The sequence below is a fragment of the Garra rufa genome, chromosome 3 (genome assembly GCF_049309525.1).
Source record: "Garra rufa chromosome 3, GarRuf1.0, whole genome shotgun sequence".
Lineage (NCBI taxonomy): Eukaryota > Metazoa > Chordata > Actinopteri > Cypriniformes > Cyprinidae > Garra > Garra rufa.
The window spans coordinates 32,794,039-32,811,709 of record NC_133363.1 but is presented as its reverse complement, the minus strand read 5'-3'; the positions used below and the strand labels follow the sequence as shown (position 1 = coordinate 32,811,709).

The window sequence follows — 17,671 nt, the reverse complement described above, 5'->3', positions numbered from 1 at the left end:
GTGAACATCATTGTCTAGCTTTAGACTGACCAGTGAAAGATGAGAGCTGAACATGTTCAGGCTGCTTTACTGTGAGTTGTGGAAAAAACAGCTTGTGTGTATGGCATTGGCTTGGCATGGCTGAGCTGAAAGTTTGGGTTATGTTTAGCTTTTGACGAAGGGTTAAGAAGTGTCAGTCAGGTGTAGTGGTTTAACTATAGTTTTTTTCACCAGTGGGAAACGTTTCAGCAAAAAGCAGCTCTGCCTCAGACAGCGCGCTCTGTCTCTGTGTGGAGCCTGTAGGCGGGAATGAATGAATATGATCCGCCAGTTCATGATTTGGCTGCCTTCTCTTCTAGGGCACGAGAACATGTGGTTGTGTTATAGTAAGTGTCAGAGCTTAAAGTCATGCCTCTTTACAGACAATTTTCTGCCTTGACAATGGAATGAGCCCTGGAGGAAAGTGCTTGCATTTCAGAGATGTTAAAAATAGCAAGTTTGTTGTTTACAAAAAGCATTTCTTGCAATGTACACATTTTTAAATATTGTGATCTGTCACAAACTGCTCAGTACAACATACATAATTTAAAATCTTTCTATGCACTGAGCTGACAGCCAAAACGGATTGTTGTGAGAATTGAGCTTTTCTAGGGCTGTCACTAACGATTATTTTGGTAATCGAGTAATCGGTCGATTATTTTGACAATTAATCGAGTAATCAGATAATTACAATGATCTATTTTGTGGTAATAAAAATAGACCTAAGCAAACAATAGCCTTTAAAATGACTTGAAATACATATATAATAGCAACAAGGCAGTAAAAATTAGTTAACGTAAAGTATCAAAAGCAAGTAATCATATGGTTCCATTGAACAAAACTGTTAAATAGAGCTGCAAAATGATTAGTTGCGATTAATCAATTTAAAATAAAAGTTTATGTTTGCATACTATATGTGTGTATATTTTATGTATATTTAAATACAAACATACATGTGTATATATTAAGGAAAAATAGGTTAGATTTACATAATAAATATTTACATTTATATATAATATAACTTATGTTTACATACAAATATTTTTTTTAAATATAAATACACACACACATATGTGTGTGTATATATATATATAATATAATATAATATATATTATAAATATACACAGTACACACACATAAACTTTTATTTCGAATTGATTAATCACAACTAATAGTTTTGTTAAACTACATAATGGATCATAAACGATATAGATAATGTACATTACACATTATAACAATAACTGCAAAAGGGTACCAATGACCTGATGATTGTTTTTGCACTATTTACAGCATGATCTAATCCTTGTTTAAAGTTGACTCAACAATGTTTAATTCAAATGTCCACTTAAGCCTTTAATATTTGGCCATTTCTTTACAACAGCTACTGTAATTTCCTAAATATGTGGACATCAAAACGTGTAAACTGTATACTTTAATTTTTAGGTTTATACTTTAATTTTGAAATCGCAATGAACAGTTAGCATGGTTAGAAAGATATTGATGTATTCTGCTGTGTTTGCGTAGGTTTATGATTAAATAGTGCACGTTGCTTTACTAGATGCAGGGTTCCCACAGGTCCTTGAAATTCTTGAAAATTTGTGAATCTGAAAAAAGAAATGTCAAGGCCCTGGTAAGCTTTTGAAAATGAACATATTCATATGAAAATGAACATATATTGAAAATTCCATATTTTTCCCTCCGGACAGCTACTGTGTTATTTCGCTAACACTTCATGGCTTATCCGTTCTAGCTTGCTTGATTAATGTTAATCACGCACATTTACCCACAAATATCAGATCTCTGTCATATGGCCAAAAATAAATGCACAAAAAAGCTTTTTTGCATAGTTGTGTTTGACACATGAAAATTCTAACAATGTATCTTACAAGATAACACAATGCAACTCTGGAAAGATCCTTGAATTTTATAGTTAACCAAGTTGTGGGAACCCTGTAGATGAACATTATAATAAACCTCAACTCACAAGTTATGCAGAGGTGGAGTTCGAGACGGTACACACTTGTAAATGATAACTGTTTGTGCGGAGCAGCGTTTACTGTGAACAGAGCTGCTTTGACACGCACATATATGTGTGTACATTAGTGTTGGGCGATATGCTCAATTTTCATATCGTCCTATCGTCAGCCTTTGAGATCGCCGATACACGATACTATCGTGGTAATTAATTTAATAATATGTAAATGTGTCAATATGTAATAAATTCCTTATTCGTTTTGTTAGGGTAGTGCATGTGATTTGTGACACAGTTGTGCGTGTACAGAGGCTGACTGTAGTTCTGTCGGAGAGGTTACTTTCGGTTTCATTCTCTGTTATCTTCAGGGAGCAGTAAATGTGCGTGCATGAATGTAAATGAATGTATCTTTCTATACCCGTCATATTGGATAATGTTACCACTGTATGTCTGATCTTTGTCATCAGTTCATGCTGTAGTTCAGTTCATATAGAATGTGGAGAAGCGATGCGCGTGCAATTCACGTGCACATGTTTAGCGCCTTTTTATCGCATCGTAATTCTAGTTAACGCATATAGATGTTACTGAGGTGAATGTTTCTACTATATACAGACGCATACTCATATCGTATTTAATTCATCCTAAACCACATTTTAGTACCTCTGTTATCCTAATGACTATCTAACCTTAGATCTACACTTAATCTATGTACACTTCATGATTACCCATTTACAAGGCACACATCTGTGGTGCGATGCGGCTACTCTATGCTTGTGTGTAGTTTCTGAGGCATCCTAGAACTGGCTCTCCGCGCTGCATCGCTAAAGTTAGGTGCCTCTTGACGCATAATTATAATAATCGTCTTACTATCGTCAAAGGCATCAGCAACAGGCGATATCTCTGACTATCGTCGATACACGATACAATCGTCTATCGGCACAACCCTAGTGTACATATATTAAACCTGAATCACATATATTTATTTAATTGAATCATTGCATTTTTAAAATTAAAAATAGCATCATTATGATTTTAAATTGTGTTTAATATATTACGCAGACGCATTTAAAAATGGTCTAATAATGCGTTTCATGGATTCTTATCCGTGGAATTCGTCACTTCCAGTATTTTGCTGGTTACTTGACACGGGCAAAATGCAGTTGAGGATTTTTTTAAAACCAAGTACTCAAATTAAACTGAGGAATCGTGACAGCCCTACACTTTTCAGAAAAATTCACATGTTAGCAATGGTCCACAAATGAAATTAATATGTACTGTTGCCTGTGTGGCAGTAATCCCAAAGGAAGCAGGGAAATCTGTCAGAACTACCAATTTCGATGAAATGACTAACAGTGCTTCTGGCATCTTAAATTGATCCTTTTTTTATGTGTGTGATTTCTCTTGAGCCACTCAAATAAACAGCAATGCCAGTGTTTACACTTTATACTTTTCGAGGAAGCAAAGAACCTACGAATGACTTAATTATATTTATGGTGTCTGCACATTAAACTGGTATCAACAAAGGGATCATCTGGCTTTTTTCTTTTCTATTTGGTCAAACAGTTGTAGTTTTTATAGAAGCAGATTTGAGAACTTCACATTTTTATGGATCGGAAATATTTGGCATAAGGCTAAGACCAGATGTTTTCGGAGCGGTAGTGACTCTTTCCATTTAAAAGCAGGATTTGATAAACAAAAATGTAAACAAAACTTGACTGTGTGCTGTTACAACACTTGTTGTCTATAAGCCCTCTACATGTTTGCATGCAGGAAGTCATCCAGCTGCAGGTGTGCTGACTGTCCTTAGTGGTAGTGGATTACGGTGCCTGTGTTATTTTTAGATATCAGCACAGTTTTTCAGTCTTTCATAAATAAAAAAACGAACAAAAACTAAAACTGAGAACGTAGTACACTGCTGCATGAGGAAAATGTGGAATAGGGGAACTAAAGAATGCTCAATGTTTAGTTTAATTTGAATGTAAAATAATGAAAAACAGTTTTTGGAGGTTGTAGTAATAATAACAATGTGTGATGTTGACAGGAGAGGAAAAGCATAAGCTTAAGCAAGCTGCCCCAGGGAAATCCTCTGCTTCACTAAGCAGCTTGGTGCTGCTCCACAGCTGGGGTGTCATTGTTTTGATAACGGCGTACATTGAAAGGCTCGATGTGACTCTCCATGACCCCAGAGTGTGTGCTGAGAGCGAGGATCTGTGCTTGTTTATTAACAAGCCAGGGTTTCTAAGCTGTCTGCCTGGAACAGTGTGGGTTTTAAGGAGCATTTTTCTTAGTGCTTTTAAGCTAGGTGATGTGAGTGAGGAAATATTTAGTGTTGTGGTGTTGTTTTATGCCCAGTCTTTTCAAACACAACAATCTAGAGTGAGGTTATGTAAGTAGAGGCCAGTATGGAAGTGTTTCTCACATCTATATAGGACTGTGCTGTTCATTGAAATAAAGGTGGCTTTTTAAATCATTAGGAAAGTGGACCAAAAATATTGACGCATCATGCACTGCATAGATTTTTGTGCTCTCTACGGTCAAAGTGTCCCTGCTTCTAATACTACCTGTTATAGACTAGCAGTGGGTAGTAATGGTTCGTGGTAACTAAAGCAGTTTTTACTATGGCTGTTTTTTTTTAAAAAAAGGGGATGAGTCTTTCAATATATCCCACATGAAATTGCTGTTTCAAAAAGAAAGATGTAAACCCAAAGAAGAAGACTGTGCTCATTAGGAAATAAAATAAAAACAGATATTTAATTGAAGTTCCTAAAAAATGTGTGTGAAAGAGAATTGCAACCAGGTATGGCTGTTGCAGAGGACAATATTTCAAAAATATCATATCACCAGGGATTGAAATTAACTTCTTCACTCACCAGCCAATTTGGCTACAAAAATTTTAAGTTACTGGCTATTCATAACTTCTACTAGTAAAAAAAAAAAAAAAAAAAAAAAACCAGCTTGAGGCTGTCTATGCTGGATGCGACAAAGTGACCGTTGTAAATCATTTTATGTCAGTACATCTTGTGATTAATTTACAAGACTGTTTTGCAAAAATTATTAGCAATATTAGCATAAACATGAAAAGGAATAACTGACCATTTAGGCCAGATAAATTAAAAAGAAAATTAAATAAAATGCATTACGATTTTGGTGATATTGCCCATTCCTTAGCGATATGACCAAATTCTTATTTTACTTCATTTTATGTTGTTAATTTATCCAACCTGATCTCAAGATGAGATGCAAAATATGTACATATAAGTATATATCACTGCAGTTTTTTAATAAAAATGTCCACTAATGGTGCTTAAAAGGGGGTAAAAGACTTTTTCCCCAGAACAGATGAATGTACATGTGGTACATTTTATGTGACGTTGGTTTTGTACATGTCACCACAGTTCAGACTTGAAATGTCAGTTCAGCGGCACTATAACTTTAATGCTCCATGATGTTTTAAAATTACGTACCATCTGCACTACACCTAAACCTAAGCAATAGTATGAACAAAAGCGAATGTGACGTTAAAACGCAATCGAAAGCATGCCGTTTAGCTTGTTTTTCGATCTCTCATTTTTCAGCTCTTTCATCGTGAGTCATGTTGTATACGGGAGTCGTACCCAAGGATTCTGCATCCTAAGTCTAATTCCATGCCGGCTGTGCTACTGAGCAAGCTCTTTAGTTATACATCATAACTATGTATGAAAATGATAAGTGCACACCATTTAAAACTGCAGTGATATGTGTAATACTTTAAATTGCTTTAAATTGTTGTTGTTTTTACAATTTTTTTTTTTTTTTTTAATTTTCTGTTTAATAGCATTTTTGTTTTTGTTTTTCTGTGCAAAAAATAAATATCATACATTTTTCCCTAATTTACAGAAGACACCCATTAAAATGAAATTTAGTGTAACAATCTTGTCAGGTGTATTTCTAAGAAAAATCTATTTAAAATATTAAAAGACGAATTACTTTCACCCCAAATACTAATTAGTTGTAATTCTACATTTTTTTTAAATTTGCCACTATCCTAGGTTTTGTCCATTTGTCAGTAAGATTTGAGAAAGAAACTTAAGAAACCTTAAAATTAGACACTTTACTTACATTAAATGTACTTTCTATGGATATAAAATCACTTTTGTAAATTTCTTTTGACATGGACATCTTAACGTCTTTGACCCATGTACTTATTGGTATGTATTTCACGTCACAGGTACGTTTTTGTCATGAGATCAAGTAGATTTTATTGGAACTAAGAGGCAGATTACAGTCAATAGGACAAATACAATATAAGAAAGATACAAATGAAATGAAAACCTTTTTTTTTTCAGATACAGTAGATCTATTTTAACAGCAGCATACAAGAAATTAAATAACCAAATGTCTTCACTGTATGAATTAAGTATGCTTTGATTTTTATTAAAGCCACAAAAGTTCTTCAGCCGAGAGCAGTGATGATTTTGTCTTTTTCTTAGGATTAGTTCACTTTCAGACCAAAAATGTACAGATAATGTACAGTCGTGGCCAAAAGTTTTGATAATTACATAAATATTGGAAATTGGAAAAGTTGCTGCTTAAGTTTTTATAATAGCAATTTGCATATACTCCAGGATGTTATGAAGAATGATCAGATGAATTGCATAGTCCTTCTTTGCCATGAAAATTAACTTAATCCTGAAAAAAACTTTCCACTGCATTTCATAGCTGTCATTAAAGGACCTGCTGAGATCATTTCAGTAATCGTCTTGTTAACTCAGGTGAGAATGTTGACGAGCACAAGGCTGGAGATCATTATGTCAGGCTGATTGGGTTAGAATGGCAGACTTGACATGTTAAAAGGAGGGTGATGCCTGAAATCATTGTTCTTCCATTGTTAAACATGGTGACCTGCAAAGAAACGCGTGCAGCCATCATTGCGTTGCACAAAAATGGCTTCACAGGCAAGGATATTGTGGCTACTAAGATCGTACCTAAATCAACAATTTATAGGATCATCAAGAACTTCAAGGAAAGAGGATCAATTCTTGTTAAGAAGGCTTCAGGGCGTCCAAGAAAGTCCAGCAAGCGCCAGGATCGTCTCCTAAAGAGGATTCAGCTGCGGGATCGGAGTGCCACCAGTGCAGAGCTTGCTCAGGAATGGCAGCAGGCAGGTGTGAGCGCATCTGCACGCACAGTGAGGCCAAGACTTTTGGAAGATGGCCTGGTGTCAAGAAGGGCAGCAAAGAAGCCACTTCTCTCCAAAAAAAAACATCAGGGACAGATTGATCTTCTGCAAAAAGTATGGCGAATGGACTGCTGAGGACTGGGGCAAAGTCATATTCTCTGATGAAGCCTCTTTCCGATTGTTTGGGGCATCTGGAAAAAGGCTTGTCCGGAGAAGAAAAGGTGAGCGCTACCATCAGTCCTGTGTCATGCCAACAGTAAAGCATCCTGAGACCATTCATGTGTGGGGTTGCTTCTCATCCAAGGGAGTGGGCTCACTCACAATTTTGCCCAAAAACACAGCCACGAATAAAGAATGGTACCAAAACACCCTCCAACAGCAACTCCTTCCAACAATCCAACAACAGTTTGGTGAAGAACAATGCATTTTCCAGCACGATGGAGCACCGTGTCATAAGGCAAAAGTGATAACTAAGTGGCTCAGGGACCAAAACGTTGAAATTTTGGGTCCATGGCCTGGAAACTCCCCAGATCTTAATCCCATTGAGAACTTGTGGTCAATCCTCAAGAGGCGGGTGGACAAACAAAAACCCACTAATTCTGACAAACTGCAAGAAGTGATTATGAAAGAATGGGTTGCTATCAGTCAGGATTTGGCCCAGAAGTTGATTGAGAGCATGCCCAGTCGAATTGCAGAGGTCCTGAAAAAGAAGGGCCAACACTGCAAATACTGACTCTTTGCATAAATGTCATGTAATTGTTGATAAAAGCCTTTGAAATGTATGAAGTGCTTGTAATTATATTTCAATACATCACAGAAACAACTGAAACAAAGATCTAAAAGCAGTTTAGCAGCAAACTTTGTGAAAACTAATATTTGTGTCATTCTCAAAACTTTTGGCCACGACTGTACTCACCCCCTTGTCATCCAAGTCGTAAAGAAATTGTTTTTTGAGGAAAACATTTGAAGATTTCTCTCCATATAATGGATATGTATGACACCCCCAGGTTTAAACTTCCAAAATGCAGTTTAAATGCAGCTTCAAAGAGCTCTAAACGATCCCAGCCGAGGAAGAAGGGTCTTATCTAGCGAAACGATCATTATTTTCGAAACAAGTTGACAATATACTTTTTAACCTCAAATGCTCGTCTTGTCTCGACGCTGCAATGCGCATGCGTAATTTGTGTGATCCAGGTCAATACTGTTAGGGTATGTCGAAAAACTCCCATCTCATTTTCTTCCCCAACTTTTAATAAAGTTGTCCTTCATCGCTGCAGAAGTACCGAACCAGTGTTTACAAAGTGAACAAAAAAAAAAAGGTGAAACAGCATTGTAGGACGATTTTGAAGTTGAAGATGAAAATGACATTACACAGACTATGCATGCGCATCGCAGAGATGAGAGAAGATGAGCATTCGAGGTTACAAAGTATAGAAATTGTCAATTTGATTTGAAAATAATGATCATTTCACTAGATAAGACCCTTCTTCATCGGCTGGGATCATTTAGAGCCCATTTAAAGCTGTGTTTAAAATGCATTTTGGAAGTACAAACCATATATATCTATTATATGAAGAGAAATCCTGAAATGTTTTCCTCAAAAAAAAAACAAAACAATTTCTTTACGACTGAAGAAAGAAAGACATGAACATCTTGGATGACAAGGGGGTGAGCATTATCTGTAAATTTTTGTTCTGGAAGTGAACTTATCCTTTAAGGACACAGACAGCAGCAGGTAATTTTCAGACATAATGTACTGAAGAACATCTGATTTTATTCTAACTGTTTATCTTAACATAAGACATCATGGACTGTTTTTGTGAACCATGTGTTACAGTTTAATTGTAATAAGCACAATTACATTTCCAACTTGACTGTGTTACACTTAATTGTGAGTGTATACACTCAATGCAATGCCCCTTTCTTACAGTTGATTGCAAGATGGCATTCAGACATGCCTCCATCCAACCAAGAACAGATGAACAGAAACAAGTCTCCTCCCTAGTTTTTCATTTTTTATTTTATTTTATTTTTTATCAATGATCCGTTTCACTTGGATCTTTCACTCCTTCCATTTCATCACAACTATAAAGAGCAGTTCAGAGTGTTGGCAAAGCATGACATAATGTGGATTCATTGCTTCCGAGTTTGTGGTTTTTGCCAACCTTGTTTATGTTTGAATGTATTTTTTTTTTCTTTGTTTGTTTTATTTCATTGATGTCTTAGCGATGCAAGGTTGTAAATATTTGCCGAATTGCAATTCAAATGGCAATTCCAATTTCTGTCAAAATACCTGCAATATAATTCATATGCTGCAAGTTGTTTTTGTGGTCTAAGCAGTGTGTAACTAAGCTTTTGTTCTCTGGCTTAAAAAATGTCTGTGTTTTGGATTAAAAAACGGACTTGAGTTTATGTGTAGTAACCCATTGATATCACTAAATGAGGTCAGTCTTTGAGATTCAAATTTTGTCCTTTGGTTAGAGGGAGGAAGGAACGCCTCCTGATTTGCTTGCGCCTGATCAGAATTGATAATTTTCATTGTTTACCCTTGCCGCACAACAAAATCCACACTGTCCTCCAGCTGGAGCTCAGAAGTACTCTTAAAACCAAACTCATTTCCAAGAATTTCCACCTTAGTTAAATACATATGTTACAAAAACCCTTTTTGAAATGCCTTGACAGGCTCTCGATTGTCTTTTTCAAATGCATTCACTGTGTCTTCCTCTTGATTAAAGGTGCAGTTCCAGAAGATCCAGCAGCTCCGTCTATCGCAGAACCGGGCTCAGTACTACGGTGGCTCGCTGCCCAACGTCAACCAAATAGGCAATGCCAGCGCCGATTTCCAGGTACCTGGGTTGCCCTCCATCCACTTATCTAAGTCTACTAAATCTGTCCAACAAGTCATGTTCATTTAGGAGAAGATAAGCCCCAGCTATATACTCCGCTTTTCTACCCTCAGATAAACGATGTCAAGAGATGGTAATTGCAAACCTTCTCCTTAAAAAACAAAGAGTGTATTTATCCCCCACCTCTTAGTCTGCCCTCACTTCGCCTTCTCCTTCAGTACACGGCTTTCCCCACAAGTACACTTGATACAGCGGTGCGCTCCAAGAGCCGAAGAACTGTATCTGTGTCTATCCCCTATGGAGAACACTGTTGTATACCTTCAGGTGAAAGTGCTATTGTTGCTGAATAAAGCTTCTTTGAGACATCGAGCAGTGATCCCTACTTTTTGTCTGCCATGAGAAACCAAACCTAGAAAGGTAAAAGCACTTTGGAGTGGAGTGAATTCACCTGGGGACAAAGCTAATGGTGGCACTTATGTGTGTATTTTGTTTGTGTATATCAGCCCTAAAATATGGATGCTCTGATGTGTTTTCACTAACCATTTTTACTATTTAAATCAGATTTGGGTGGAAAATGTTAACCAAGAAGGTGTTTCTCCACAGGGGACTTTTCCCTCCGGATTGGACTCTGTGCGAGGGACCAGACACCATGGTCTGGTGGAGAGGGTCCATCGAGACCGCAATCGGATCAACTCACCACACCGCAGGCCCATTGACAAGCACGGGCGGCAGATATCCTTTTAGTTCACTAGTGTAAAGACTTTTGTAGAGGGAAAAAAGTGAGGGGTTTACGCTTACGCTAGTAGATGCATCATTATTATGAGCTCACAATGTTGTGTCATACATGTTGACCTTTGCTCATGTGGGCAGCTTTTTTGAGACTTCAGGCTGTGTGATGATCCTTTATGTATTGATATTCCCACTGCTGCACTGTGGGTGTGAATGAGTGGGTAACTGCAATAACCTGCTGTTTTCTCCCCGCTCATGTTTCTTTTTTTTTCTTCTTGCGAGAACCGTTTAGAGATTTGAATATCAGTACTCTGGTGTCCTCATTAGTGGGTGATTAACAAACCTCGCCGTCGATCGTGTTGCGCATTCTGCCGCTAGTTCTGCATTCATGCGGCACGCAGGTTGATGAAGTCACTGGCTACGCCGGCCCGGCCGGTCTTTTATCCTCCTCGGTTGTGTAGTTGATGGATTTCTTTCATCAATTTTTCAGTGGTTGTCTGTAAGCTTAATCGTCTGTAGGCTCAAAGATCATTTCAGTCTGGAGATTTAGCTTTGTGCTAAAGATTAAATAAAAAGGCTCTAATGCCTTCTGAGTTACCACAGTTTTGATGATGTGGAAGGCATGAACAGTGCACTGTTGATTTAGTTTTAATTTCATCTTCAGTCTTTTGAATCCACCCAGAGGTTTTGAATTATCTAGTACTAGAGTTCGAAGCGACTCCATAGTCCTTAATATTGGGATAGTTTGGGAACGGTCCACTTGCTCTGATGCCGTGCCATACGGGGAGACGACAAAGAAAGCGTGAGGGAGACAGAAGAAAAAAAAGTGTGGCAGAGTTGAGTTACGTAAGAGCTTTGAATGATGGGTTCAAAGTAATTCCACACGATGTGCCACGGCCGCCCTTGTTCTTTGAGCGGGAAAAGGCATTTGTGACCGCAGTCATGCTAAAAACTGCAAGACCTGTTTGTCAGAACTCTGGCAACTCTGCTCTGTGAATTGAGCCACTCCCTCCCAAAGAGCTGAAGATATTCTGGCTTATTCTCGTGGGTTCCTTGAGTCTCTGATGATTTCTTTTTTCTTCACCTCGCTATCTGTTTGTATTGCTTAATTTTTGATTGTTCACATTAATTGCTGAACACTTGTTTTTAGTTGTCTCTGAGACTGAAAATTGCTTTAATGACTGTTTTAATGGGTTGTTATCATCTTCAAAGCTCTTTGCTCTAGACTCAGAGCTTTCAGGTTTTTGTTGTTGTTGCTTTCAGTTCGAGAGTTCGGCATGTGTCTCATCCCTGTGAATAAGAGGGCTTACTAACGCTCGTTAATCTGATGCAGCAAGGACTCTATGTTGATGTAGCTCCATTCTAACTAGTTCTTCAGGGACTTGTTAGTGGTCCATCACTGTTAGTATTTCTCATACTTTAAACTAGTGTTGTAAACACTGACTTGCTCTGCACGTTTGCAACAATGAGTTTTACATTTACATTTAGGCAGCTGCTTTTACCAAAGCAACTTGCGTTGTATTCATGCTTTACATTTTACCAGTTCATGCATTCCCTGGGAGTTGAACCCATGACCGTGGCGTTGCTCGCGCCATGCTGTACTGTTTGAGCTACAGGAATGCATTCCTCCAGTCACACTGCTTGTTGAGGAGTCTGGTGTCACTCTTCTAACCGATCAGATTTAGAGTTTTTATCAGGTACCACTCAGAACATAGGCATAGTCCACCCAAAAATAAAAGTTTTGTCATTAATTACCCACCCACATGTCGTTGCAAACCTGTAAGACCTTTGTTTATCAAGGAACACAAATTTAGATATTTTTGTTGAGAGCGTTCTGACCATGAATAGGCAGCAACTACGTTCAAGGTCCAGAAAGGTAGTAATAGTCCAGTGTGACATCAGTGGTTTAACTGTAATGTTATAATGACGTGTTCCAGACAAGGTCGGAAGAGGGAAAAAGTCCCACTTCCATTGAATCACATGTCACGTTAACATCAGTGATGGGAATAACGGCGTTATAAATAAACGTTATTATTTTTTTCAGTAACAAGGAATCAAACAAATTACTTTTCACCCGTTACAACGCTGTTATCGTTACTGACAATAAAATGCGGCGTTACTATAATTTTATATAATATTATTACAATTTTATATAAAATTTACTTGACGAACCGTAAACTCTAGTGTCACGGCACACGACTAGCCATCGCTTTGTCTCACACATACTCAAAGAAAGATACAGAGCGAGAGAGTCTTATATACCATGCAGAATTGACACACTACATGTAAACAATATTCTTTGTTGTATATTTATGTCAAAATAATGGAGTTTCTTTGGAATTTTTTGGAATTTGGAAGCTTTTCAGAACTGCCGGTTTCTCCGGTAGTAGGTGTAACTAATGTGAAAACAGCAATCTCATTGGCTAGCGCTCCCCTATTGTCATCCCTGTTTTGATTTTAGCAAATCATTTTGAGCGAACGCAGACAACGTGATTAATATTCATGAACCCAGCAGCTCATTAATCCTTAGTGCATTTTATATTGTTGTTATTAGTAGAATTCATAGTGGTTTTGTCGTTTGACTTTGTTTCTTATCAGTATTTAGTTTTTTTTCTCTCTTTTTTTTATAAAAATGCAAATTTTTCAAACAATATGTTAAGCACCACCACTAGTCCTACATTCAGTCAACATGACAAATATACATTCATACATGGTTATTGTAATTACTAGTTTAATAAAAAAGTAAGGAGTTTTCTTTGAAAATTTACATTTATGGATATAAAATTTAGCAAGAAATAAAAGTAAATTAATAATAAATTTACAATGAGAAGGATCGAAATTCAAAGAAAAACCAAAAAATACATTTTTGGGGGTTATACAGAAATTTGGATCTAAGTATTTTCTAAAAAAATTAGAAAAATCAACCCAAAACACTTTACAATATACACATTCCCAAAATAAATGATTAATTGTTTCTTCAGACTGATGACAAAAAGAGCAATTGGAGGAAATACTATTGTTAAATTTAGCAATTTTGAGATATGATGACTTTCACCTTGATATTTTAGCGCGGATGACGTATACCTAGTCGAATTGCACTGTAGGGGGCGAGAACGAGTCTTCAACTTCTGTGAAATTACCACATCAAATGAGACGTGCTGACATTGATGCAGTTATGAAGCCGCTTCAGGGCAGGTGCGTTGCTAGACCCTTTTTACTGAAAATCTGCTGTGCCCCAGTAAAATCTCAAGTTTGAGTTATAATTTACTTTGATAATCCCGAAATAAAGACATTAAACTATATGCAACAACTGAATTGACGCTTCTAAAAGCAACGCAGTTTAATGGAAGACTATGCACGCAGAAATCCATGCCCGCGCGCGTCTGTGTATTTAACGGCAACGCGCACGTCGTGCAGCCTTTTGCGCAGAAGTACTTGGTTACACAAGTTTGTATAGGTAATTATGTTGTAAATGCAATTGTCAAGCAGTTTGTGATGCATTTTCGAAACAGGAGATGAGCGCCTGATCTAATGCGCCACCTGGCCCGTTCTCGAAGACTTACTTTTAGTCATTATTTGGGTAGCACACATATTCTGAATGCCTTCAGCAGAATTCAAATTAGCCATTTTAATCTAGATTAATCTAGATTAATTCCAAGATTTAATCTAGATTAATCTAGATTAAAAAAATTAATCTATGCCCACCCCTAATATATATATATATATATATATATGCACACACATACACACAAGGTATATATAGTTAATCAGATATTTAATATTACTTAATATAAATATTATCTGACATTTTCTAAAGAAGTTACTTTCTCTGGTAATTAGTTACTTCAATAATGATGTAACTCAGTTACTAACTCAGTTACTATTTGTGAGAAGTAACTAGTAACTATAACTAATTACTTTTTTAAAGTAATATGCCCAACACTGGTAACATATTTCTGTCAAATATGGCAAAAGAAAAAATAAAATGTTATAGTTTTAGTATCGTTTTGAAAACAGCTGACGAAAAACTAAAATTAAGGTACCATTTTATAAACCTAATGGCTAATGTTTTTAAGTTTGACATAACGTAACTCCACAAATGATGTGTCCTGCTGAGGTCGGGGTAGATCGATCTGCCCGAAGTTCACAGGTTGGATATCCGACTTTAGGCAGTGTTCCAGACGTTATTTCCTAGTACAAGGTTGTATGAAATCGTAATATTTTGAGTTGTGTGGAACGCAGCATAAGAACACACCTCCTTTATTTGCATATTCAGGAGGTGTGCTATGACTGGGCCGATTTTTATTATTAAAAAAAAAAAAAGTACATTCTGGTGTTTCAGATTTATTGTAGAGTATTATTGTTGAGAAACTTCTTATATATTTAAAATCAAGAACATTTTTATTTTCCATTTTATGACCCCCTTTAAGTAAGCTGCTATTTTATTGCCTATTGTTTTAACATCTGCTTTAAAACGGTATGCTGTTTTTGGCAGTGTTAGCATGTCCGCTTATTAATAGCATCTTTGAAATGTTTTTTATAAATATGGGGAGTCATAGGTTGGGATTATATAGAGTTTTGGCCTTATTTAGGCTTATTTCTGTGAGGCAAATTGCTTATTTTGAGCTTATTTTGTTGGACCCAGCCTGATCTGGCAACACTGTCTCTCTGGATCTTAATATATATGGTGACCCTAGACCACAGGGACTCTGAACGCAACTACAGTGCAGAAACGCCAACTTGAGTTAAAATACACTGCCGCTTAAAGTTAAGGATCAGTAAGATTTTTAAAGACTGTAATATTGTGAAATATTGTTTCAATTTAAAATAACTGTTTTCTATGTGAATATATTTTAAATTTTCATTTATTCCTGTGGTACAAATTACTCCAGTCTTCATTGTCAAATGATCCTTCAGAAATCATTCCAGTATGCTGATTTATTCTCAATGTTGAAAACAGTTGTGCTGCTTAATATTTTGTTGGAACTTGTGATTTTTTTTTTTCAGGATTCTTTAACAAATAAAAAGTTGAAAAAAACTGCATTTATTTAAAATAGAAATCTTTTTAAACAATATAAACTACCATCTAAATGTTTGGGGTCAGTACATTTTATTGTTTCTTTTTTTTGAAAGAAATTAATACTTTTATTCACCAAGGATGTGTTCAATTGATAAAAAGTGATAGCAAATACTTATGTTAGAAAAGATTTATATTTTAAATAAATCCTGTTCTTTTTAACCTTTTATTAATCAAGAATCCTAAAAAAGAATTGCAGATTACAAAAAAATATGAAGCAGCACAACTGTTTCCAACATTGATTAACAATAATTAATCAGCATATTAGACAGATTTTTTTTATATCATGTGACACTGAAAACTGAAGTAATGGCAGATTAAAATTCAGCTTTCCATCAGCAGAATAAATTATATTTTAAAATATAGTAATATAGAACACCATTATTTTAAACTGTAATATTTCACAGTAAAAAATATATTCAGTATTTTTGGTCAAGTAAATGCAGCCAAACTTAATCTAAAATTTAAAACAACATCTGGAAATGTCAAAATAAATACTAGTTAAAAATATTAATAAATACTGTAGTAGTATATAAATAATACTTAAAGTTTTTTGTAGCCATATGCCACTCATTTTCTTAAAAAAAAACCCCATACAATATTCATTTATCTTCGTAACAAAAATTATATTTTTTATAAAATCCAAGAACTTTCTGACCCTGCATAGACAGCAACGTAACTACTACGTTTAAGGCCAAGAAAGGTAGTAAGGACATCGATAAAATAGTCCATGTGGCATCAGTGGTTCAACTGTAATGTTATGAAGCTACGAGAATACTTTTTGTTTGCAAAGAAAACAAAAATTACTGTATTCAACAATTTCTTCTCTTCTGTGTCAGTCTTTGACATGCGTTCACAAGAGTTCCGATTAATTTGTGTTCCGAAGATAAACGAAAGTCTTACGGTTTTGGAACAACATGAGGCTGAGTAATAATGACAGAATTTTGATTTTTGGGTAAACCATTCCTTTAAGTCTTCTTAAACTCCAAACTACAATCTACATTTAATCCACATAAACAGAGACTCTCTAAATAAACATTCGCCCACTAGGCTTTTCTCTAAAGCATTTCATTTTCATGCCACTCTAATTCTGCTGAGTGAGAGAATATGAGGAAGGATTCAGAGCCCAAATTTGCTCTCGCTCTGATTTTTTTTCCCTTTAGTGCCAGATGTCCCTCACAGTGTTGGCTTGTTTTGCTCTCATTGATTCAGCCTCGTCTGCCAAGATTAGACTCTCTCACAGGCTCGCTAGCCAACCTAGCGCTAACCAACTTCCTCCGAACCCATGTAGATGCCTTCGAGCCGCATATACCATGCCAGATGCCTTGATCTTGCTTTGTCTGTATTTCTGGAATGATATCCAATTGGAGGAACGAGCGGTGTGGGTCGAGTGTGAAATGTCAGAGAGAAAGGTTAGCTCACCCACGCCATCCTGGAGCTTCTGAGACGAAGGTGCTGTCACAGCCACCCTGTCTCTCCACACCGCTTCAGCAGCCACGGGCTAATTAGATCTTAGAAAGGATCCCTCGTAATCCAAGCCGTCTGCTCATGTCATCATCGCTTACCCCCTCCCCAGGCCATGTATCAACAAAAGCATTCACACAATGTCACGCCATGGATTTCATACATACGATGGCAGTTATCGATGCGTGCAGTCTTCACGGATCGCATTGTGTTTGAATGAGGTGGCCTAAGATGGTTTTTCTTTGGGGTGACTTTGGTTGCTCATTGGTCGGTTGTTCTGTGTTGTGTCATGGTTAGGGTCACGGGGCGGGCTGATGGTTGAAAGGTTGGCATGAAGAGCTCAGTCTCTCATTACTGCAGCAGAACTGATGACTAGGTTTTCCAGACCTCAGCAGATGTTGCTCCGA

At 36.7% G+C, this 17,671-nt stretch overlaps 1 protein-coding gene across 5 annotated transcripts in view; it reads left to right on the top strand.

Moving 5' to 3' along the window:
• The window catches only part of crtc3 (CREB regulated transcription coactivator 3), a 63,987-nt gene that overhangs the window by 4,858 nt on the left and 41,458 nt on the right, over positions 1-17,671 (top strand). For all 5 annotated transcript variants that reach the window (XM_073835941.1, XM_073835944.1, XM_073835943.1 and 2 more), the window contains 2 exons: positions 9,884-9,994; positions 10,598-10,726. In XM_073835941.1, the coding sequence (XP_073692042.1) occupies positions 9,884-9,994; positions 10,598-10,726 (240 nt within the window). The remainder of the gene's footprint in view (positions 1-9,883; positions 9,995-10,597; positions 10,727-17,671) is intronic.